The following is a 25,423-nucleotide window of genomic DNA, read 5'->3' as shown; positions in this document are numbered from 1 at the left end:
GGTTCTGGGATTTTTGCTCACCGTTCTTGTGATCATTTTGAACCCACGGGGTGAGATCTTGTGTGGAGCCCCAGATCGAGGGAGATTATCAGTGGTCTTGTATGTCTTCCATTTCCTAATAATTGCTCCCACAGTTGATTTCTTCAAACCAAGCTGCTTACCTATCGCAGATTCAGTCTTCCCAGCCTGGTGCAGGTCTACAATTTTGTTTCTGGTGTCCTTTGACAGCTCTTTGGTCTTGGCCATAGTGGAGTTTGGAATGTGACTGTTTGAGGTTGTGGACAGGTGTCTTTTATACTGATAACAAGTTCAAACAGGTTCCATTAATACAGGTAACGAGTGGAGGACAGAGGAGCCTCTTAAAGAAGAAGTTACAGGTCTGTGAGAGCCAGAAATCTTGCTTGTTTGTAGGTGACCAAATACTTATTTTCCACCATAATTTGCAAATAAATTCATTAAAAATCCTACAATGTGATTTTCTGTATTTTTTTTTTCATTTTGTCTGTCATAGTTGAAGTGTACCTATGATGAAAATTACAGGCCTCTCTCATCTTTTTAAGTGGGAGAACTTGCACAATTGGTGGCTGACTAAATGCTTTTTTGCCCCACTGTATATGTATTCTCAGTCATGTGAAATACATAGATTAGGGACAATTGCATTTATTTCAGTTGATTGATTTCCTTATATGAACTGTATGTAACTCAGTCAAGTCTTTGAAATTGTTGAACGTTGCCTTTATATTTTTGTTCTGTATACATGTATCTTCCTCAGCCACCCACTGGGCACATACTGGTTGAATCGTTGTTTCCACGTCATTTCAACCAGTGTGGAATATACTTTGAATTGGTGTCTGTGCTCAGTGGGTATATGGGTCTGACTCATTCCCATGCATTAAAACTAAAAGCGTTGTATCACTGTAAAAGAGAATACAGACACCGTAGGCTACCTGTATGTAGTCATTGTGAATAGCCCTAATGAATGACACAATCTGGACAAACACTACCGTTCAAAAGTTTCGGATCACTTAGTAATGTCCTTGTTTTTCATGAAAACATACATGAAATTAGTTGTAAAATGAATAGGAAATATAGTCAAGATGTTGACAGGGTTATTAAAAGCCCCCCAAAATTATATTATTTAAAAAAACAAGGACATTTCTAAGTGACCCCAAACTTTTGAACGGTAGAGTACCTGCAGTCTGTCTTTCCTGAGACATATTTTGGGATCTAAGAAGTGCTAAATACATGGTTGGTTGTAGTCCATCATCCGCGGGCTAGTCTGCTTGCGGGCCAGTCTGCCTCCGCGCCATTACCAGCCTGCGGGGCCCTGCTCTGCGCTGATTGGCCTAGATCGAGGGTGTGTTCGCAGCATGGGTATGGTTTGGACAGACGTGGATTCAGAAGGAGATTCCAAACCGTGGTAGGTACAGCCAACCTACAGGCAGCGGGCCAGCGGAATAGGGAAACAAACACTACATACACAACACCTACACTGCTTCCAAAAGTGATCCTTCATGCACCCAGGGTTCCTTGAGAGGTGGATCGTTTTATGTCACTGTTATGGTGTTTCATAATGTTAGGTTATATCCTACGTAACGTTACATAGGCTACAGTAGGCAATGTTTTGTTTTCAGAGAGAAAGAATAAGCACACTGTCGTTTAAAGCGGAGATGTAGATTCTTCCGTTCATCTATTTATCATGATAACACTCTCGGATTCCCGTTGCTCATCTCATTCCGTTCCGATTCGTGTGGCTGCCGAGTAAAACCTTACCACTGCTCTCACTGTCTGTGAGTCTCTCCGGGCTATTTTCAGCTTTAGCGGGAACTTCGCCAAAACGACTTTTTCTCAGCGGCTCTGAATTCCTCGAGATGGCCAGGCTGCATCTCGTTCCGTTTTTTCCACAGATGTGGTCAATTTAGCACGATTCATCCCGCTCGCAGCACTGCAGGCCAATTTAAAACGATAAATAATCAAACCAGACGGGAATATTTCCGAGTCGTGGCATGACCATCATAACTTTGGTAAACAATTAGAAGACTATGCGGTATAATCTAAATGTGCATGTGATTGCATGGCCAGACTAAAAATAGGAGCTTATTAGGCAAATCCGAACCCGTGCCAAAACCACGCATAAAACGTTGCTTGACACATTTGGCAAAAACAACAGATAGCACGCAGTGCAATATAAATCTCAATTACATGTTTATTATATTTGGGGCTAGTCAAAGTGGTGGGCCGAGTAGCTTATAGGCTAGTGTCAGTAGCCTATCACTGCAGCTTACATAAAATCACATCACTGCCTCTGCCAAGTGGTCTGGAGCATATTGGCATATAGCTGGTAGCAACTTTGGACCAACATTCCTCATGGTTAAATCCATTTGAATTCAATCACTTTTTTGACAACATCCCTTTTGGTTTAAACAAAACTTTCCATACACGTTTGTCCATGGAAGAAGTGGTCAGAAAGTGATGTTTTGGACCTGAACAGCAAAACATTCAGAAGATAAAGCTGCTCGAAGTTGACCCATTTTGCATATACCCTACCATGAAACATCCATGTCTTCATCACTGGAGAGATGAGCGGTTGAGTTTCATATCATTTAAAAGCTTGTCAAACTATTTTATTATTATTATTATTATTATTTTTTAACAATAATCATCATTTTTAAACCATGAATGTAAATTATCTAAAAATGCATAAACTCCTATGTTGTATTTTAGACCCTATTTCACCTAATCTGAGTTTTTTTGTGTTGTGCCCATCATTGGTTGAGACAGAACATGCTCCTGAATACATTTCAATCCTAGAAATATAATTCATAGAATGGTCCCATCCCTTCAGGGTGGGTGTAATTTCAACCATAGAAATATAATTCATAGAATGGTCCCATCCCTTCAGGGTGGGTGTAATTTCAACCATAGAAATATAATTCACAGAATGAACCTATCCCTTCAGGGTGGGTGCCATTTCACTCATAGAAATATAATTCATAGAATGGTCCCATCCCTTCAGGGTGGGTGTAATTTCAATCATAGAAATACAATTCATAGAACGGACCTATCCCTTCAGGGTGGGCGTCATTTCAATCATAGAAATATAATTCACAGAATGGAATTCACCTTCAGGGTGGGTGTCAATCAATCATAGAAATATAATTCACAGAATGGACCTATCCATTCAGACCACTGAAATGTAGCTGGTACACCATTGAAATTGACTTTAGTTGAATGTTTAACTTCTAATTACTACCACAAAGATGACCGCCAGTCCACCCACGTCGAATGCCGTGGGTGGAATGGTCATGTCTATTCTGTTATGTATATTTCAATGATTTCAATAGGTTTCTTATGGAGGATTGACAGTGTCATATAAAACAACAATTTTGCAGATTAACACTGGAGTGATAAATGATCAGATGGTAATGTACAGGTAGAGATATTGGTGTGCAAAAGAGCAGAAAAGTAAATAAATATAAACAGTATGGGGATGAGGTAGGTAAAAATGGGTGGGCTATTTACCGATAGACTATGTACAGCTGCAGCGATCGGTTAGCTGGTTAGTATGATGGGGTAGGCAAAATGGGTCAACTTTGAACACCTTTATCTCTTGAATGTTTTGTCATTCAGGTCCAAAAGTCACGTTCTGAGCACTTCTACAATGGGCAAATATGTATGGTAGGTTTTGTTCAAATCAAAAGGGGTGCTGTCAAAAAGCCCCTAGCTCTAACACAATTGATTCCCATTCAAATCATATTTTCCCTAACCCTAACTCGTAACCCTAACCATAAACTACTAACCCGAATTCTAACCCTAACACTAATTATAACTTGAAATAACCCTTTTCCTTGTGGGAACTAGCAAAATGCCCCCAGTTGGTCAAATTTTTGTTTGTTAACCATCCTTTTGGGGACTTCTGGTCTTAAACACATCCACACACACACACACACCTACTCTCCTCCTGTTCCTCTTATCCTCTCCTCCCGTTCCTCTTATCCTCTCCTCCTGTCCTCTTATCCCCTCCTCCCATTCCTCTTATCCTCTCCTCCCGTTCCTCTTATCCTCTCCTCCCGTTCCTCTTATCCTCTTATCTCCTCCCGTTCCTCTTATCCTCTCCTCCCATTCCTCTTATCGTCTCCTCCCGTTCCTCTTATCCTCTCCTCCCATTCCTCTTATCGTCTCCTCCCGTTCCTTTTATCCTCTCCTCCCATTCCTTTTCTTATATCCTCTTCTGTTCTCCTCTCCTTTCTTCTCATCACCTCTCTCTTCTCCTGCTCTTGTCCCCTCTTCTTCTCCTCCTCCTCATTTCCTCCTCTCTTCCTTCCCTTATTGTCTTGGCCCTGGCATGATGGTGCACCATACCAGACAGTCTCAGATATGGGTCTCTCAGTGTGTGTTTGATAAGAATCCCATCATACCTCTCCAGTTCATGCATGTCTCCAGGACAACACCAACACCTGCAGTGACCAGGAGTCCACTGATTGACTGTATTTAAAAGGAGTGAATTCAGTGAAAGTCGGGCAAGAAGAGTATGCCCTGTACTGTATGCATGGACAATGACAATCTGTTCAGAATCCTTCAGCCTGACTCTTACTAAGCTACAGGTTCTCTTAGAGAGGAAGCACTGACAGTGACAGTGGGCACTTGCATGAGTTAATACTTGACTGATCCATTAGGAAACGTGCATCATATCGGCATAGTGGATGGTGCAACTGCAATTAACAACAAATTCATAAATAGAAACATGTAATAAAGTAGCAAATATATTATAGCCAAAATAGAGTAAGGCTAGCAATGGGAACAATATAATACCACTCAATACACTGTTTCCTCATACGTTGTGGGAAAATATATTTGCCAATAATGTTTTACCTTATATCCACCAATATGTTATTCAAAGTATTACATAAATCGAACCACAACAGATGTGTCCTGTTAATATCATTATATGTTATTACATTGTAGGCTAATAGCTGTTGGCATGCCAACATGATTCTGACAAGTCTGTTTAAAAATGTTTTCTTTCCTCAGATGCAAGCAACAACAAGAGACAGGTTTCTTAGCCAAACACTAGTAAATAACCACCTACTCATACACGCTTTTTTTTTATTAACAAGAGGAGCTTTTATGGCAAGACGGGACTTTCACTGGACACTCCCATCTCAACCTTGGACGTGGATGTCTGCGTCTCTGATTGGTCGCTGAGCTTGGCTGACAACACCTGCTTGACTCCATCTAAATTGACGACCCGCCCGGGCTCTGGGAAATATAGGCAGCATCCCTGCTGTCCCAGTGCTCACTCTCTCTTTCTGTCTCACTCTCTGCGCTGCCCGCCTGAATACAGTCTACAGCCGTGAGTGCTACTGAGTTACCACGGACAGACAGAGAGCAGACTGGCTGGTTGGACCGGTGCGTTTCCGATACAACACTGCATCATTGTCTCAGAGCAGAGGGAAGGCAGACTTTAGCACAGGTACATACTGGTCTTCACAGATAGAGGCAGAAATGTTGTTTAAATTTGCAATAGTCCTGCTGGTTTTGTCACTTTTGGAGCAAGTGGTGGGATTGGATAATATCGATGTTCATGACAACCCGTCAGAGAAACCGGCAAGCCAGAAAGGACGGATGTCTCTGCAGAACACAGGTAAGAAAGAGCACGCACGCGCAGAGAGAGAGAGAGAATGCCCGACGGATTTGGTATGGGAAGTGGGTCGATGTTGAAATGATGTTATCAGAATACAGATCAGTGGGATACATTTGCGCGAGTGGGACCGCATGCTTGTGTGCACGTGCCCTCAGCGCGGTGTATTTTGGAGCGAGGAACACGTTATTTCTCTCTCTCTCCCTCTGCATTCATCTGTTTCTTGACCGAAATACTGGCTTTATCATGGATGAGATTACCTTTTCAGATGATCCAGAAAGGGGATATATTGTAAATACAGGGTGACAGAAATGCAATATGTTAGTAAACTATTAATAGACAGGCACAAGGTAGGTCATGATAGATAAGGTATATGGCAGCGCCTCTAGGTGTTTGTGCGTGTGCGCGTTTGAGTTGTTTTTTTTCTTCCGGGTATGCTCGTTACAATGTGCTTGGTTCAAAGTTAGCCAACATCCAGCCGATCCATTGGCAACCAGTATGCGTTTTGCATTTAAATGAAACAAACTTGGCAAAATTACTTAGCCTATGAGCAAACTACCACAGTTGAGTGACTATCATGTGGCTACAATAGAGCCTAGGCTACTCTAATGGAAAACTGTAATTTATAAGGTAAATTGAGGTATTCTAAACAGTAAAATAAAATACAACTCTGAAATGTTTAATTGCAGAATAATGTAAGTGATGGTGCATTATGTGAAAATTTGCTGTATTTTTGAATGGTACTGTAATTTCACCCCATATAATACAGTGCCCTACTGTATCTCTGGAGCATCAAACACATTTGACCACTAATGGGGGAATGGTATTGTTGTGTCAGGCTTATTAACATATTTTGAGGCGTGCCTTGTAACATACTATATTTGTTGCACCTGTGAGTGAGAATGCTGTACCAATTTAACTCCTATTGGGTTATAGTGGCAAATCAATTTAAAATGTATAGGGGCCATATTAGAGTGGCAGTACGTCTTAAATGAAATGGTTGAGCATTTCGCCAAGTCCGTTTGGTCTGTTTTGCCCTGTAGTTGTTGCCAGTTTGAAAGCCTTTGTTAAGGCTTACAGAAGTGCAATTGATATAAAACACAAAATATTCATTAATATAGTGTTTAGACATTTTATCAAGTGGCCAACCTGCTTGCACAAATCCCTTGTAATTACAGTAAATGCTGTGAAATACAAACCCATCCCCTCAATGAATTTTATTCATCCATTAATTAATTAATTTAGTCATTCATTCGGATTAAAGTAGCATACCCTGAATGCTGATAGGCTGACAGTCGTGGTATATCAGACTATACCAAGGGTATTACAAAACATGTACTTTTACTGCTCTAATGACGTTGGTAACCAGTTTATAATAGCAATAAGGAACTTCGGGGGTTTGTGGTATATGATCACTTTGTGTTGTGCCTAAGAACAGTCCTTAGCTGTGGTATATTGACCATATACCACATCCCATCGGGCCTTATTGCTTAAGTATAATGCAGTCAATAGTATTACAGTAATGTAATATGAGATACAGCATTTTACTCGCCACCTAGCTGCCTGTAAAATACTGTGAAATTCACGGTAACCGCTTTAAGGCTCGCACACATCGCACCTAATCTGGATCTAGCGTTCAACTGCCGATCATTCAGCGCGCTGTGTTTTAGGGACACCCGCTACAAACGTCTGACTGCCGAGATTTTTCACACGAGTCTACATGTAAAATCGGTTCGCAAATTACGTTCAAAGATGTTAAGTACTCTTGTCCAGCAAACGCTTTTGGTGTCTGAGCCCTTACAGTGGACTCCAGGCGTTAACTGTTGATTGTAAGGCTCCTACAAAGCATGCTGATAGGGAATGATGCAATCGCCTCATGCAGGGCTGATGTTCCGCATTTCTAACAGGAATCCTAGTCCCTTAGGAAAGGCCTACGGTCTATGCAAAATAACCAATGTTATGAAATAAATACTTATATATCTTATTCAATATAAAAAAATCACGATAATGTAAGGGTTTCTAATCCTTGTAGTTGCAGGGACAGCCCTGATGTAGCTCTGCACAGTAGAGTCCCTCAGTCAGTCAGAGTCCCACACCACTGTGTAATTCAATGCACGTTGCGGCCAGCTCGGACGAGCCAGGCACATTCCCGTGTAAACGCCAACACAAGCACTCGCTGCCGAGAGCAGCTCATTTTCCTGCAGCGCACCAAAGTTAAACCCAGTGACTACATACCTTTTTTTTTCTCTCTCTCTCTCTCTCTCGCACACACGCACACGCACACACACACACACACACACACACACACACACACACACACACACACACACACACACACACACACACACACACACACACACACACACACACACACACACACACACACACACACACACACACACACACACACATACATACATACATACACACACCTCCCCACAGAGCAGTCCTTGTTGACAAGCATCATTTCTCAAGTAAATTTGTTGCTTTAATTCTTTATTTACTCTGACCGGAGGGCTCGTGAGATTAATCTGCCTAGGCTATCAAATATGACACTTCCAGTGATTTGCTCTAGGTATATTAATGCATATCTCCAACTAAGACACATACTGTATGTCCAAGACTCATATATCCTATGATGTCTAAAACACGCTAACCCTTTCAAGATTGGCCTATATGGAATAGCATAGCAGTATTGGTTCTATCCCATGTGTTTCCCGAATGCCTCAGTGGCAGTGACTGGAGGAGAGGAGAGGGAGATGATGGGGACTCACTCTCTCTGTGGGTCTTCAAGACTGATTACAGAAGTTTTCAAAGTACATTTTTGTTTGAACCCATGTAGTCCAAAATAAACACTTATAATAGGCCCATGTGTAGCCTAACACCGTGTGCCATGTACACTATACATTATTTAACTAGGCAAGTCAGTTAAGAACAAATTCTTGTTTACAATGACGGCCTACCCCTGCCAAACCCTAACCCGGAGACACCGGTCCAATTGTGCACCGCCCTATGGGACTTCCAATCACGGCCTGGAATCGAACCAGGGTCTGTAGTGACGCCTCTAGCACTGAGATGCAGTGCCTTAGACCGCTGCGCCTTAGACTGGAGCAAAAGGGAAGGCCTCTCTAAATATCCTACCATTTGGGGTTAACAGGCAGACTTTTCCCACTCTCCTGGTCATTTCATTTCAGTCCACTATCATTTGTTTTATTCCTGTCCTCCTTGGCTGCCACTGGCCAGGCGTTGTATAAGATTGTATAACATCTACATTTTAGTCATTTAGCAGATGCTCTTATCCAGAGCCACTTACTGGAGTGAGTACATACATTTGTCATACTGATCCCCCGTGGGAATTGAGCCCACAGCCCTGGCGTTGCAAGCGTCATGCTCTACCAACTGAGTTACATGGACAGCGAGAGGCCCAAGGGTGATGCCAACTGCCAACCTACTACAGCCCTGGCGTTGCAAGCGTCATACTCTACCAACTGAGTTACATGGACAGCGAGAGGCCCAAGGGTGATGCCAACTGCCAACCTACTACAGCCCTGGACTGGACTGTTACATATCTTCTCCGCTGTATACTTGGATACTCCGGTTTCAATGTAAACATCAACCACTGGTCTTACCAGAGTCATGTCACATTGGGCTGAATTATGAAATGTCTTATGTGTCACACTCTACAGTGCAGTATAGGGACAGGAACACTGTCTAGTCCAGGTCAGTCACCTGTTCAGTCACCAGTCTAGTCCAGTCACCAGTTCAATCACCTGTCTATTTCAGTTCAATCACCTGTCCGCTCCAGTCCAGTCACCTGTCTACTTCAGTCCAGTCACCTGTCTACTTCAGTCCAGTCACCTGTCTACTTCAGTCCAATCACCTGTCCGCTCCAGTCCAGTCAACAGTCCCCTGTCTACTTCAGTTCAGTCACCTGTCTACTTCAGTCCAGTCACCTGTCTACTTCAGTCCAGTCCCCTGTCTACTTCAGTCCAGTCACCTGTCTACTTCAGTCCAATCACCTGACTACTTCAGTCCAATCACCTGTCTCCTTCAGTCCAGTCACCTGTCTACTTCAGTCCAATCACCTGTCTACTTCAGTCCAATCACCTGTCTACTTCAGTCCAATCACCTGTCCGCTCCGGTCCAGTCACCAGTCTAGTCCAGTCACCTGTCTACTTCAGTCCAGTCACCTGTCTACTTCAGTCCAGTCACCTGTCCGCTCCGGTCCAGTCACCAGTCTAGTCCAGTCACCTGTCTACTTCAGTCCAGTCACCTGTCTACTTCAGTCCAGTCCCCTATCTACTTCAGTCCAGTCACCTGTCTACTTCAGTCCAATCACCTGTCTACTTCAGTCCAATCACCTGTCCGCTCCAGTCCAGTCACCAGTCTAGTCCAGTCACCTGTCTACTTCAGTCCAATCACCTGTCCGCTCCAGTCCAGTCACCTGTCTACTTCAGTCCAATCACCTGTCCGCTCCAGTCCAGTCACCTGTCTACTTCAGTCCAGTCACCTGTCTACTTCAGTCCAGTCACCTGTCTACTTCAGTCCAAACACCTGTCCGCTCCAGTCCAGTCACCTGTCTACTTCAGTCCAATCACCTGTCCGCTCCAGTCCAATCACCTGTCTACTTCAGTCCAGTCACCTGTCTACTTCAGTCCAGTCACCTGTCTACTTCAGTCCAGTCACCTGTCTACTTCAGTCCAATCACCTGTCCGCTCCAGTCCAATCACCTGTCTACTTCAGTCCAGTCACCTGTCTACTTCAGTCCAGTCACCTGTCTACTTCAGTCCAATCACCTGTCTACTTCAGTCCAATCACCTGTCTACTTCAGTCCAATAACCTGTCCGCTCCAGTCCAGTCACCTGTCTACTTCAGTCCAATCACCTGTCCGCTCCAGTCCAGTCACCTGTCTACTTCAGTCCAATCACCTGTCCGCTCCAGTCCAATCACCTGTCTACTTCAGTCCAGTCACCTGTCTACTTCAGTCCAGTCACCTGTCTACTTCAGTCCAATCACCTGTCTACTTCAGTCCAATCACCTGTCCGCTCCAGTCCAGTCACCAGTCTAGTCCAGTCACCTGTCTACTTCAGTCCAAACACCTGTCCACTCCAGTCCAGTCACCTGTCTACTTCAGTCCAATCACCTGTCCGCTCCAGTCCAGTCACCTGTCTACTTCAGTCCAATCACCTGTCCGCTCCAGTCCAATCACCTGTCTACTTCAGTCCAGTCACCTGTCTACTTCAGTCCAGTCACCTATCTACTTCAGTCCAATCTCCTGTCCGCTCCAGTCCAATCACCTGTCTACTTCATTCCAGTCACCTGTCTACTTCAGTCCAGTCACCTGTCTACTTCAGTCCAATCACCTGTCTACTTCAGTCCAATCACCTGTCTACTTCAGTCCAATCACCTGTCCGCTCCAGTCCAGTCACCTGTCTACTTCAGTCCAATCACCTGTCCGCTCCAGTCCAGTCACCTGTCTACTTCAGTCCATCACCTGTCCGCTCCAGTCCAATCACCTGTCTACTTCAGTCCAGTCACCTGTCTACTTCAGTCCAATCACCTGTCTACTTCAGTCCAATCACCTGTCCGCTCCGGTCCAGTCACCAGTCTAGTCCAGTCACCTGTCTACTTCAGTCCAGTCACCTGTCTACTTCAGTCCAGTCCCCTATCTACTTCAGTCCAGTCACCTGTCTACTTCAGTCCAATCACCTGTCTACTTCAATCCAATCACCTGTCTACTTCAGTCCAATCACCTGTCCGCTCCAGTCCAGTCACCAGTCTAGTCCAGTCACCTGTCTACTTCAGTCCAATCACCTGTCCGCTCCAGTCCAGTCACCTGTCTACTTCAGTCCAGTCACCTGTCTACTTCAGTCCAAACACCTGTCCGCTCCAGTCCAGTCCTGTCTACTTCAGTCCAATCACCTGTCCGCTCCAGTCCAGTCACCTGTCTACTTCAGTCCAATCACCTGTCCGCTCCAGTCCAATCACCTGTCTACTTCAGTCCAGTCACCTGTCTACTTCAGTCCAGTCACCTGTCTACTTCAGTCCAATCACCTGTCCGCTCCAGTCCAGTCACCTGTCTACTTCAGTCCAATCACCTGTCCGCTCCAGTCCAGTCACCTGTCTACTTCAGTCCAATCACCTGTCCGCTCCAGTCCAATCACCTGTCTACTTCAGTCCAGTCACCTGTCTACTTCAGTCCAGTCACCTGTCTACTTCAGTCCAATCACCTGTCTACTTCAGTCCAGTCACCTGTCTACTTCAGTCCAATCACCTGTCTCCTTCAGTCCAGTCACCTGTCTACTTCAGTCCAACCACCTGTCTACTTCAGTCCAATCACCTGTCTACTTCAGTCCAATCACCTGTCCGCTCCGGTCCAGTCACCAGTCTAGTCCAGTCACCTGTCTACTTCAGTCCAGTCACCTGTCTACTTCAGTCCAGTCCCCTGTCTACTTCGGTCCAATCACCTGTCTACTTCAGTCCAATCACCTGTCTACTTCAGTCCAATCACCTGTCCGCTCCAGTCCAGTCACCAGTTTAGTCCAGTCACCTGTCTACTTCAGTCCAATCACCTGTCCGCTCCAGTCCAGTCACATTTCTACTTCAGTCCAGTCACCTGTCTACTTCAGTCCAATCACCTGTCCGCTCCAGTCCAGTCACCTGTCTACTTCAGTGCAATCACCTGTCCGCTCCAGTCCAATCACCTGTCTACTTCAGTCCAATCACCTGTCCGCTCCAGTCCAGTCACCAGTCTAGTCCAGTCACCTGTCTACTTCAGTCCAGTCACCTGTCTACTTCAGTCCAGTCCCCTGTCTACTTCAGTCCAGTCACCTGTGTACTTCAGTCCAATCACCTGTCTACTTCAGTCCAATCACCTGTCTACTTCAGTCCAATCACCTGTCCGCTCCAGTCCAGTCACCAGTCTAGTCCAGTCACCTGTCTACTTCAGTCCAGTCACCTGTCTACTTCAGTCCAATCACCTGTCCGCTCCAGTCCAGTCACCTGTCTACTTCAGTCCAGTCACCTGTCTGCTCCAGTCCAATCACCTGTCTACTTCAGTCCAGTCACCTGTCTACTTCAGTCCAGTCACCTGTCTACTTCAGTCCAATCACCTGTCTACTTCAGTCCAATCACCTGTCCGCTCCGGTCCAGTCAGCAGTCTAGTCCAGTCACCTGTCTACTTCAGTCCAGTCACCTGTCTACTTCAGTCCAGTCCCCCGTCTACTTCAGTCCAGTCACCTGTCTACTTCAGTCCAATCACCTGTCTACTTCAGTCCAATCACCTGTCTACCTCAGTCCAGTCACCTGTCTACTTCAGTCCAATCACCTGTCTACTTCAGTCCAGTCACCTGTCTACTTCATTCCAATCACCTGTCTACTTCAGTCCAGTCACCTGTCTACTTCAGTCCAATCACCTGTCTACTTCAGTCCAATCACCTGTCCGCTCCGGTCCAGTCACCAGTCTAGTCCAGTCACCTGTCTACTTCAGTCCAGTCACCTGTCTACTTCAGTCCAGTCCCTGTCTACTTCAGTCCAGTCACCTGTCTACTTCAGTCCAATCACCTGTCTACTTCAGTCCAATCACCTGTCTACTTCAGTCCAATCACCTGTCTACTTCAGTCCAATCACCTGTCCGCTCCAGTCCAGTCACCAGTCTAGTCCAGTCACCTGTCTACTTCAGTCCAGTCACCTGTCTACTTCAGTCCAATCACCTGTCCGCTCCAGTCCAGTCACCTGTCTACTTCAGTCCAGTCACCTGTCTGCTCCAGTCCAATCACCTGTCTACTTCAGTCCAGTCACCTGTCTACTTCAGTCCAGTCACCTGTCTACTTCAGTCCAATCACCTGTCTACTTCAGTCCAATCACCTGTCCGCTCCGGTCCAGTCACCAGTCTAGTCCAGTCACCTGTCTACTTCAGTCCAGTCACCTGTCTACTTCAGTCCAGTCCCCCGTCTACTTCAGTCCAGTCACCTGTCTACTTCAGTCCAATCACCTGTCTACTTCAGTCCAATCACCTGTCTACCTCAGTCCAGTCACCTGTCTACTTCAGTCCAATCACCTGTCTACTTCAGTCCAGTCACCTGTCTACTTCATTCCAATCACCTGTCTACTTCAGTCCAGTCACCTGTCTACTTCAGTCCAATCACCTGTCTACTTCAGTCCAATCACCTGTCCGCTCCGGTCCAGTCACCAGTCTAGTCCAGTCACCTGTCTACTTCAGTCCAGTCACCTGTCTACTTCAGTCCAGTCCCCTGTCTACTTCAGTCCAGTCACCTGTCTACTTCAGTCCAATCACCTGTCTACTTCAGTCCAATCACCTGTCCGCTCCGGTCCAGTCACCAGTCTAGTCCAGTCACCTGTCTACTTCAGTCCAGTCACCTGTCTACTTCAGTCCAGTCCCCTACTTCAGTCTACTTCAGTCCAGTCACCTGTCTACTTCAGTCCAATCACCTGTCTACTTCAGTCCAATCACCTGTCTACCTCAGTCCAGTCACCTGTCTACTTCAGTCCAATCACCTGTCTACTTCAGTCCAGTCACCTGTATACTTCATTCCAATCACCTGTCTACTTCAGTCCAGTCACCTGTCTACTTCAGTCCAATCACCTGTCTACTTCAGTCCAATCACCTGTCCGCTCCGGTCCAGTCACCAGTCTAGTCCAGTCACCTGTCTACTTCAGTCCAGTCACCTGTCTACTTCAGTCCAGTCCCCTGTCTACTTCAGTCCAGTCACCTGTCTACTTCAGTCCAATCACCTGTCTACTTCAGTCCAATCACCTGTCTACTTCAGTCCAATCACCTGTCTACTTCAGTCCAATCACCTGTCCGCTCCAGTCCAGTCACCAGTCTAGTCCAGTCACCTGTCTACTTCAGTCCAGTCACCTGTCTACTTCAGTCCAATCACCTGTCCGCTCCAGTCCAGTCACCTGTCTACTTCAGTCCAGTCACCTGTCTGCTCCAGTCCAATCACCTGTCTACTTCAGTCCAGTCACCTGTCTACTTCAGTCCAGTCACCTGTCTACTTCAGTCCAATCACATGTCTACTTCAGTCCAATCACCTGTCCGCTCCGGTCCAGTCACCAGTCTAGTCCAGTCACCTGTCTACTTCAGTCCAGTCACCTGTCTACTTCAGTCCAGTCACCTGTCTACTTCAGTCCAATCACCTGTCTACTTCAGTCCAATCACCTGTCTACCTCAGTCCAGTCACCTGTCTACTTCAGTCCAATCACCTGTCTACTTCAGTCCAGTCACCTGTCTACTTCATTCCAATCACCTGTCTACTTCAGTCCAGTCACCTGTCTACTTCAGTCCAATCACCTGTCTACTTCAGTCCAATCACCTGTCCGCTCCGGTCCAGTCACCAGTCTAGTCCAGTCACCTGTCTACTTCAGTCCAGTCACCTGTCTACTTCAGTCCAATCACCTGTCTACTTCAGTCCAATCACCTGTCCGCTCCGGTCCAGTCACCAGTCTAGTCCAGTCACCTGTCTACTTCAGTCCAGTCACCTGTCTACTTCAGTCCAGTCCCCTGTCTACTTCAGTCCAGTCACCTGTCTACTTCAGTCCAATCACCTGTCTACTTCAGTCCAATCACCTGTCTACTTCAGTCCAATCACCTGTCTACTTCAGTCCAATCACCTGTCCGCTCCAGTCCAGTCACCAGTCTAGTCCAGTTACCTGTCCGCTCCAGTCCAGTCACCAGTCTAGTCCATCTCTCCACAGCAGCCCGGCCAGTTAGTCACTTAGAAAGATCCTGTGAAAAGTTGAAGGGTGTCAAATATGTGTACCTGGCAGCACAGACAGGAAAGACTAATTATATATAAACTAATACACAGTCACTCATCTACATGCTTGTTTAATACCAGGAAAACTGACACAGGTTGACTAAAGGCACAATAGTAATGACTTCTGCGTTGGTATGTTCTCCTGTAATACCCAACGCTGTATCGGTATCTGCAGTGCAGCATCCCCTCCTATCCTCACGCCAGGCAATGCAGATGTATTTTGACGCAGAATGACACAGTAATAATCTCTCTGTCACCCTGCATTCATCTGCACACCCCTCTGGTCTGTCTCTCTCTGTGGAGAGAAGAGGAGAGATGTTGTTTTCTTATCTCTGACGCTGAAGCCTGGAGGCTGGTTTAGTATGTATCTACTACACTGACAGTAGAAAGAGGGAGCCTCCCAAATGACACCCTGTTTCCTATATGGTGCACTACTTTGGACCAGGGTCCACATAGGAGCCAGTCTCTCTGCCATGGGAATTCAAATCTCAGCCTGGATGTCCAGACCTAAGGACAGTTCCTTCTTTTCCTCTCCCTAACGGAATGATTCATGTTTCTGATTGGCCAGAGAGTCACCTGGTGGGAAATGATGAAAACATTAAATACAAATTTTGTTTGTTATGCATGGACAAAGGAGGGGGGGTCTGTATTTGAGGAAAGGGGCCTAGAACTCTTACTCTACTAACAGAACCATTGGTTAGAAAGTTACATGAAGATTACAAGGAAATAACAGCTCTGAGGCAACAAGGAAATAACAGCTCTGAGACAACAAGGAAATAACAGCTCTGAGACAACAAGGAAATAACAGCTCTGAGACAGCAAGGAAATAACAGCTCTGAGACAACAAGGAAATAACAGCTCTGAGACCACAAATAAATAACAGCTCTGAGACCACAAATAAATAACAGCTCTGAGACAACAAGGAAATAACAGCTCTGAGGCAACAAGGAAATAACAGCTCTGAGACAACAAGGAAATAACAGCTCTGAGACCACAAGGAAATAACAGCTCTGAGACAACAAGGAAATAACAGCTCTGAGACCACAAGGAAATAACAGCTCTGAGGCAACAAGGAAATAACAGCTCTGAGACAACAAGGAAATAACAGTTTAGGGATAAAAAGGAAATAACAGCTCTGAGACAACAAGGAAATAACAGCTCTGAGGCAACAAGGAAATAACAGCTCTGAGACAGCAAGGAAATAACAGCTCTGAGACAGCAAGGAAATAATAGCTCTGAGACAACAAGGAAATAACAGCTCTGAGGCAACAAGGAAATAATAGCTCTGAAACAACAAGGAAATAACAGCTCTGAGACCACAAGGAAATAACAGCTCTGAGACCACAAGGAAATAATAGCTCTGAGACAACAAGGAAATAATAGCTCTGAGACAACAAGGAAATAATAGCTCTGAGGCAACAAGGAAATAATAGCTCTGAGACAACAAGGAAATAATAGCTCTGAGACAACAAGGAAATAACAGCTCTGAGGCAACAAGGAAATAACAGCTCTGAGACAGCAAGGAAATAACAGCTCTGAGACAGCAAGGAAATAATAGCTCTGAGACAACAAGGAAATAACAGCTCTGAGGCAACAAGGAAATAATAGCTCTGAAACAACAAGGAAATAACAGCTCTGAGACCACAAGGAAATAACAGCTCTGAGACCACAAGGAAATAATAGCTCTGAGACAACAAGGAAATAATAGCTCTGAGACAACAAGGAAATAATAGCTCTGAGGCAACAAGGAAATAATAGCTCTGAGACAACAAGGAAATAATAGCTCTGAGACAACAAGGAAATAACAGCTCTGAGGCAACAAGGAAATAACAGCTCTGAGACAACAAGGAAATAACAGCTCTGAGACAACAAGGAAATAACAGCTCTGAGACAACAAGGAAATAATAGCTCTGAGACCACAAATAAATAACAGCTCTGAGACAACAAGGAAATAATAGCTCTGAGACCACAAATAAATAACAGCTCTGAGACCACAAGGAAATAACAGCTCTGAGGCAACAAATAAATAACAGCTCTGAGACAACAAGGAAATAACAGTTTAGGGATAAAAAGGAAATAACAGCTCTGAGACCATGCTTAAGACCATGGCCTGTATCATTACATGTAATGGGGATAGAGGTTGATGCTTGATAGTAGACTGTAAGTGTCAGTGACAACTCTCTCTCCATCTCTCTCTCGCTCCAGCTGAGATCCAGCACTGTCTGGTGAGTGCAGGAGATGTGGGCTGCGGTGTGTTTGAGTGTTTTGAGAACAACTCCTGTGAGATCAGAGGCCTGCAGGAGATCTGTCTGACCTTCCTACACAACGCCGGAAAGTTCGACTCCCAGGTAAGGCACTCTGCGTGTGTGTGTGTGTTTGTTTAAGTCTACATGTGTATGTGTGTACATGCGTGTATGTTAGTGCACACATGGATTTATTGAGTGTGTTTGCCAACATGTGCATTCGTATGTGTTTGTGTGCCCCAATTCCCTTCCCTCTCCCACGGAGGTCAGGTCTCTGTGTGTCAGGTCAGAGGGCTCCAGGGCCAGGGGTAGCCATCTGGCACCATGCCGAGCCAGATCCCCTTTCAGACGGGTAGAACAGGCTCTGTCCCGGCCTCTCACTGGGCCATCAGAAGGAGTTCTAACCATCCTACAACTAGAACATCTACAGTGCATTCAGAAAGTATTCAAACCCCTTCACTTTACCACATTTTCTTACGTTACAGCTTTATTCTAAAATAGATTAAATAAATAAAAAATCCTCATCAATCTACACACCATACACTATAGTGACAAAGTCAAAACAGGTTTTTAGAAATTTCAGCAAATGTATAAAATCTCTTATTTACATAAGTATTCAGACCCTTTGCTATGCGATTCGAAATTGAGCTCAGGTGCATCCTGTTTCCATTGATCATCCTTGAGATGTTTCAACAACTTGATTGGAGAACACCTGTGGTAAGGTCACAGTTGAAAATGAGAACTTGTTCTCAACTAGCCTACCTGGTTAAATAAAGGTGAAAAAAAATGCAATTGATTGGACATGGTTTGGAAAGGCACACTCCTTTCTATATAAGTGCCCACAGTTGACAGTGCATGTCAGAGCAAAAACCAAGCCACGAGGTCGAAGGAATTGTCCATAGTGCTGAGAGACAGGATTGAGTTGAGGCACAGATCTGGGGAAGGGTACGAAAAAATATATGCAGCATTGAAGGTCCCCAAGCACAGAGTGGTCTCCATCATTCTTAAATGGAGGAAGTTTGGAACCACCAAGACTCTTCCTAACTCTTCCAAACTGAGCAATTGGGGGAGAAGGGCCCTTGAATGAGTAGATGTGTCCAAACTTTGACTGGTACTGTATGTAAATGTGATAAATGTGATATTTCAGTTTTTTATTTTTAATACATTTGCAAAAATATTTAAAAAACAGTTTTTTTTGTCATTATAAGGTATTGTGTGTATATTGAGGAGGATTCTTTTTGTAATCAATTTTAGAATAGGTCTGTAACGTAACAAAATGTGGAAAAAGTCAAGGGGTCTGAATACTTTTCGAATGCACTGTATGTTCAGGGCTTAGCAGGTTTTTATTGGTACAGCACAATCAACCAATCCAATAATCCCCAGCTTCCAATTGGTCAATTCAACCACTCTCCTCTCCCTTGCATCTATTCCCAAGGTCGTTGCTGTAAAAGAGAATGTCTTCTCAGTCAATCTAACTGGTAAAATACATGTTAAGTACAATGGTTGAGTGTTCTATATTTCTGTTAGGGTCAGGTTTGAGTTTTCTATAGTTCTGTTAGGGTTAGGGTTGAGTGTTCTATATATCTGTTAGGGTTAGGGTTGAGTGTTCTATAGTTCTGTTAGGGTTAGGATTGAGTGTTCTATGGTTCTGTTAGGGTTAGAATTGAGTGTTCTATAGTTCTGTTAGGGTTAGGGTTGAGTGTTCTATAGTTCTGTTAGGGTTAGGGTTGAGTTTTCTATAGTTCTGTTAGGGTTAGGGTTGAGTGTTCTATAGTTCTGTTAGGGTTAGGATTGAGTGTTCTATGGTTCTGTTAGGGTTAGGATTGAGTGTTCTATAGTTCTGTTAGGGTTAGGGTTGAGTGTTCTATATTTCTGTTAGGGTTAGGGTTGAGTGTTCTATATGTCTGTAAGGGTTAGGGTGGAGTGTTCTATATGTCTGTTAGGGTTAGCGTTGAGTGTTCTATAGTTCTGTTAGGGTTAGGGTTGAGTGTTCTATAGTTCTGTAAGGGTTAGGGTTGAGTGTTCTATATGTCTGTAAGGTTTAGGGTTGAGTGTTCTATATGTCTGTTATGGTTAGGGTTGAGTGTTCTATAGTTCTGTTATGGTTAGGTTTGAGTGTTCTATAGTTCTGTTAGGGTTAGGGTTGAGTGTTCTATATGTCTGTAAGGTTTAGGGTTGAGTGTTCTATATGTCTGTTATGGTTAGGTTTGAGTGTTCTATATGTATGCTAGGGTTAGGTTTGAGTGTTGTATAGTTCTGTAAAGGTTAGGTGTTCTATATGTCTGTTAGTGTTAGGGTTGAGTGTTCTATATGTCTGTAAGGGTTAGGGTTGAGTGTTCTATATATCTGTTAGGGTTAGGGTTGAGTGTTCTATAGTTCTGTTAGGGTTAGCGTTGAGTGTTCTATAGTTCTGTTATGGTTAGCGTTGAGTGTTGTGTAGTTCTGTTAGGGTTAGGGTTGAGTGTTCTATAGTTCTGTTTGGGTTAAGTGTTCTATAGTTCTGTTAGGGTTAGGATTTAGTGTTCTACATGTCTGTGTGTTTAGGGTAAGGGTTAGGGTTGAGTGTTCTATATCTACTGTGTGTGTTTAGGGTCAGGGTTGAGTGTTCTATATCTACTGTGTGTGTTTAGGGTCAGGGTTGAGTGTTCTATATCTACTGTGTGTGTTTAGGGTCAGGGTTGAGTGTTCTATATCTACTGTGTGTGTTTAGGGTAAGTCGTTCATCAAGGATGCTCTGAAGTGCATGGCCCATGGCTTGAGACACAAGTTCAGCTGCATCAGCAGGAAGTGCTTGGCCATTAAAGAGATGGTGTTCCAGCTGCAGAGAGAGTGTTACCTCAGACACAACCTGTGTTCTGCAGCCAAGCAGAACGTTGCGGTCATGGTGGAGATGATCCACTTCCAGGACCTCTTCCCTAAAGGGTGAGGATGTAGGCATTCATCAGTGTGTTTTTCTCTCTCCCTCTCTCCGTATCATCCCTTCTTCTCTTCCCTAAAGGGTGAGAAGTACTATGTCTCTCTTTCTCTCTGACCCTTTGTCTGTCTCTTCCTCCCTCTCCATCACTCTCTCTGCCTTTCTCTACCTCTTTCTACTCTTCTCTCTGCCTCTTCCCATTTTGACTTACCTAGAAGGTAAACCACTCATACCAAGCTGTGGATGTGCAGCCCTATATTCATATAATAGTATAATAATCCCACGATCTCTCTCTCTCTCTCTCTCTCTCTCTCTCTCTCTCTCTCTCTCTCTCTGTCTCTCTCCTACCCACAGGCCGTATGTGGAGCTGGTCAACATCCTACTGAGCTGTGGGGAGGAGGTGAAGGAGGCCTTATCTAGGAGTGTCCGGCTGCAGTGTGAGCAGAACTGGGGGGCTCTCTGTGACAGCCTGAGTGTCTGCTCTTCCCTCACCCCCCCTCCTGGTCAGGCCCCCGCCTCCCCCGACCACCGCCGCCACAGGTCCCCCCACTCCGAGCCAGACCACCCCAGACCCCCCCGACAGGGGGACAAGGACAAGCCCAGTAAAGGCGGCTTCAACGCCCACCCCCGCAGCCGCAGCCAGGGTCCCCGTCGACAGAGCCCTGAGGCTGGGGTGGCGGCGGATCAGGAAGGCTCTGAGGCCACAGACATCCGGAGGTGAAGAGACATTGAACCCTAACTATCCAGAGCCCTCCCTGACCGTGTCACCATCATAGCCCCCTCCCACACACACACACACATGCATACACACACACAGACATACACATAGACAGATACTGTACATGCAAGAACACACACATCTACACACAAACACAGACTCACTCTCTCTTTCTCTCGCTCTCTCCGTCCTCTATCCCTCTCTCCATCCTCTATCCCTCTCTCCGTCCTCTATCCCTCTCTCCGTCCTCTATCCCTCTCTCCCCCTCTCCTCTCCAGTCATTCCAGAAGTCCTAAATGGTACATCTGCAGGGTAACTTGGTGTAGCTCGTTCAGTTACTCCAGATTGTAGTCCACGATGTTGTTTCTGTTTAGTATTATTATCCTGATTTTATTTGAAGTGTTAGGACTTCTTGGGCTCTAATATAGCGTTTCTCAAATCATACTCACTGTAACATCTGATTATATTTGTATTATTTATTTTATTCTTTATGCAATGTTTAAATATCCAAATGTACATAGAAATATACATATCTATATTTATACAGTATGAACATGTATAAATATAGTCACCATATAAGATTATAGTACATGGTGTGTTCTGTTGTATACCACACCAGACTCCATCACCACCCATCTGTAGATATGCAACATTCAGCATTGTTGTTTCAAAGTGGGAATGTGTTGTTAGTATTATAATACTAGATACTTGATGATTAAATACAAACTGTACAGGTTTTGAAGCCCAGTTCTGGCACATATGGCTTGTAGTGCATGAGGTTGGGTTACCATGGCAAAGTAAACAAACTGGTACATTCTCCGATGGCCAGCTTCCATCGTTAGGATTCCTACTATTAGGGCACCCAGGACACAGTGTCTGTCTGTAGCAGCATATGCATACTGTGTCTCAAATAGCACCCTATTCCCTACAGAGTGCACTGCTTTTGACCAGGGCCATATGGGCCAATTGGGTTGCAGACATAGCATAGGTTTAGTTCTCTCAGAAAACCCTCCTCTGATCTCAGCTAATGTGCTAATGCATCCAGGTGCCTCAACATGCTGGTTCCATCTGTAGTGACTCCTCTCTGTGAGGCTGAGGTTTACTAGAGTTCACTCGACTGGGGTGACAATGTCGTACAGTAAGTAGCACTAGAACAATTCAAAGGTGATTTTCAATTGATTCGGTTTAAAGATTAATTACTGACACTTATATTGGACTCTTAGGTACAAACATTTCTGTTGTTGTGGGAACAGACTCGCAGACACGCTACAGACATGCTACAGACAGTCCTACAGACACACTACAGACAGTCCTACAGACACGCTACAGACACGCCTACAGACACGCTACAGACAGTCCTACAGACACGCTACAGACAGTCCTTTAGGAACGCGGTAGACGGTCCTACAGACACGCTACAGACAGTCCCACAGACACGCTACCGACAGTCCCACAGACACGCTACAGACACCCTACAGACCATCCTACAGACATTCATACAAACAGCCCTACAGACAGTCCTACAGACACACAACAGACAGTCCTACAGACACACAACAGACCGTCCTACAGACACGCTACAGACCGTCCTACAGACACGCTACAGACAGTCCTACATACAGTCCTACAGACAGGCTACAGACATGCTACAGACATGCTACAGACAGTCCTACAGACACGCTACAGACAGTGCCACAGACACGCTACAGACAGTCCCACAGACACGCTACAGACAGTCCTACCGACACGCTACACACAGTCCTACCGACACGCTAAAGACACCCTACAGACAGTCCTACAGACATTCTACAGACCATCCTACAGACAGTCCTGCAGACACGCAACAAACAGTCCTACAGACACACAACAGACATGCTACAGACAGTCCTACAGACATTCATACAAACAGTCCTACAGACATGCTACAGACAGTCCTACAGACACACAACAGACAGTCCTACAGACACACAACAGACACGCTACAGAGAGTTCTACAGACATGCTACAGACAGTCCTACAGACACGCTACAGACCGTCCTACAGACACGCTACAGACAGTCCTACATACAGTCCTACAGACAGGCTACAGGCAGAGTTACAGACATGCTACAGACAGTGCTACAGACACGCTACATACAATGATACAGACAGGCTACAGACACGCTACAGGCAGTCCTACAGACATGCTACAGACAGTGCTACAGACATGCTACAGACATGCTACAGACAGGCTACACACATGCTACAGGCAGTCCTACAGACATTCCTACAGACAGGCTACAGACATACTACAGACATGCTACAGACAGTCCTACAGACACGCTACAGACAGTGCTACAGACAGGCTACAGACATGCTACAGGCAGTCGTACAGACAGTCCTACAGACAGGCTACAGACATACTACAGACATGCTACAGACAGTCCTACAGACACTCTACAGGTAGTCCTACAGACAGGCTACAGACATGCTACAGACATGCTACAGGCAGTCCTACAGACACGCTACAGACAGTGCTACAGACAGTCCTACAGACACGCTACAGACAGTGCTACAGACAGTCCTACAGACACGCTACAGACAGTGCTACAGACAGTCCTACAGACACGCTACAGACAGTGCTACAGACAGTCCTACAGACACGCTACAGACAGTCAGACATGCTACAGACACGCTACAGACAGTGCTACAGACAGTCCTACAGACAGTGCTACAGACAGTCCTACAGACACGCTACAGACAGTGCTACACAGTCCTACAGACACGCTACAGACAGTGCTAGAGACAGTCCTACAGACACGCTACAGACAGTCCTACAGACACGCTACAGACAGTGCTACAGACAGTCCTACAGACACGCTACAGACAGTGCTACAGACAGTCCTACAGACACGCTACAGACAGTGCTACAGACAGTGCTATAGACATGCTACAGACATGCTACAGACAGTGCTACAGACATGCTACAAACATGCTACGGACACGCTACAGACAGTCCTACAGACAGTGCTACAGACAGTCCTACAGACACGCTAGACAGACACGCTACAGGCAGTCCTACAGACATGCTACAGACATGCTACAGACATGCTACAGACAGTGCTACAGACATGCTACAGACAGGCTACAGACAGGCTACAGACAGGCTACAGACATGCTACAGACAGCCCTACAGACACGCTACAGGCAGTCCTACAGACAGTCCTACAGACATGCTACAGACAGTCCTACAGACATGCTACAGACAGTCCTACATACATGCCACAGACACGCTACAGACAGTCCTACAGACACACTACAGACAGTGCAACAGACAGTCCTACAGACATGCTACAGACAGTGCTAGAGACAGTCCTACAGATACGCTACAGACAGTCCTACAGACAGGCTACAGACAGTCCTACAGACAGTGCTACAGACATGCTACAGTCAGTGCTACAGACAGTCCTACAGACAGTAGCACCCCAGTAACTGCATCTCAGCAAGCATCACTAGTGTGATTGATTGATTGATTGATTGATTAGTATGATTGATTTGTGTGATTGATTGATTAGTATGATTGACTAGTATGATTGATTGATTGATTGATTGACATGTGTGGTTCTGATGATACCACTGATTGCTGTACAGCTGAAGCCATCTCCAGACTCACCACTCTAACTGAAGAAAGTCTGTACACTAATGTGACACCACAAGACTATGAAAGCCCACTGAGCTAAACGCTTAGGCATTACCCCAGGGAGATAACACAAATATTGTGCTTTCTGCCATCGAAGCGTTGTATGCAATCAAGTAACTGGAAGCAGCCAATCAACAGTGTCTTCCTGTATAATCCCCAGGTCAGACCAGGGGAGGTAGAGGAGGAGGAGGTGGTAGAGGAGGTGGTATGAACGCGTTCTGTTCTTGCCCCCTCTCTCTCTTCCTTTCCAGAGTCCTATGCTAAAATGGCACCCTATTCCCTACATATTGCACTGCTATGGGCCCTGGTCAATAGTAGTGCTATGAGCACTGGTCAAAAGTAGTGCACCATATAGGGAATAGGGTGCCATTGGGACGTATCCCCAGCAAGTCCACACTTTGGGGCTCAGTCCGCTGTTATTCTAAATTGTATATTTACCAAGGCCA

The 25,423-nt window shown here is 45.3% G+C and overlaps 1 protein-coding gene across 1 annotated transcript; it reads left to right on the top strand.

The window, feature by feature from the left end:
- Positions 1 to 5,249: 5,249 nt before the first annotated feature.
- On the top strand, positions 5,250 to 22,817 carry LOC112255905 (stanniocalcin-2-like). The gene is made up of 4 exons (XM_042325989.1): positions 5,250 to 5,644; positions 17,629 to 17,771; positions 20,377 to 20,588; positions 20,935 to 22,817. Exons 1-4 carry the CDS (start codon positions 5,506 to 5,508, stop codon positions 21,299 to 21,301), a joined length of 861 nt encoding a protein of 286 aa, XP_042181923.1. The 5' UTR covers positions 5,250 to 5,505; the 3' UTR covers positions 21,302 to 22,817.
- Positions 22,818 to 25,423: the final 2,606 nt, after the last annotated feature.

This window comes from Oncorhynchus tshawytscha, linkage group LG08 (assembly GCF_018296145.1).
Source record: "Oncorhynchus tshawytscha isolate Ot180627B linkage group LG08, Otsh_v2.0, whole genome shotgun sequence".
Taxonomy (NCBI): domain Eukaryota; kingdom Metazoa; phylum Chordata; class Actinopteri; order Salmoniformes; family Salmonidae; genus Oncorhynchus; species Oncorhynchus tshawytscha.
The sequence above is the reverse complement of the archived record's forward strand: the minus strand, read 5'-3'. Positions and strand labels throughout refer to the sequence as shown.

Bases quoted from the DNA above. Each gene is read 5' to 3' on its own strand.
- LOC112255905 (XM_042325989.1), top strand. From the start codon at position 5,506: ATGTTGTTTAAATTTGCAATAGTCCTGCTGGTTTTGTCACTTTTGGAG. The intron at 5,645-17,628 runs GTAAGAAAGAGC...CTCTCGCTCCAG, and splicing joins GATGTCTCTGCAGAACACAG to CTGAGATCCAGCACTGTCTG. The intron at 17,772-20,376 runs GTAAGGCACTCT...GTGTGTGTTTAG, and splicing joins CCGGAAAGTTCGACTCCCAG to GGTAAGTCGTTCATCAAGGA.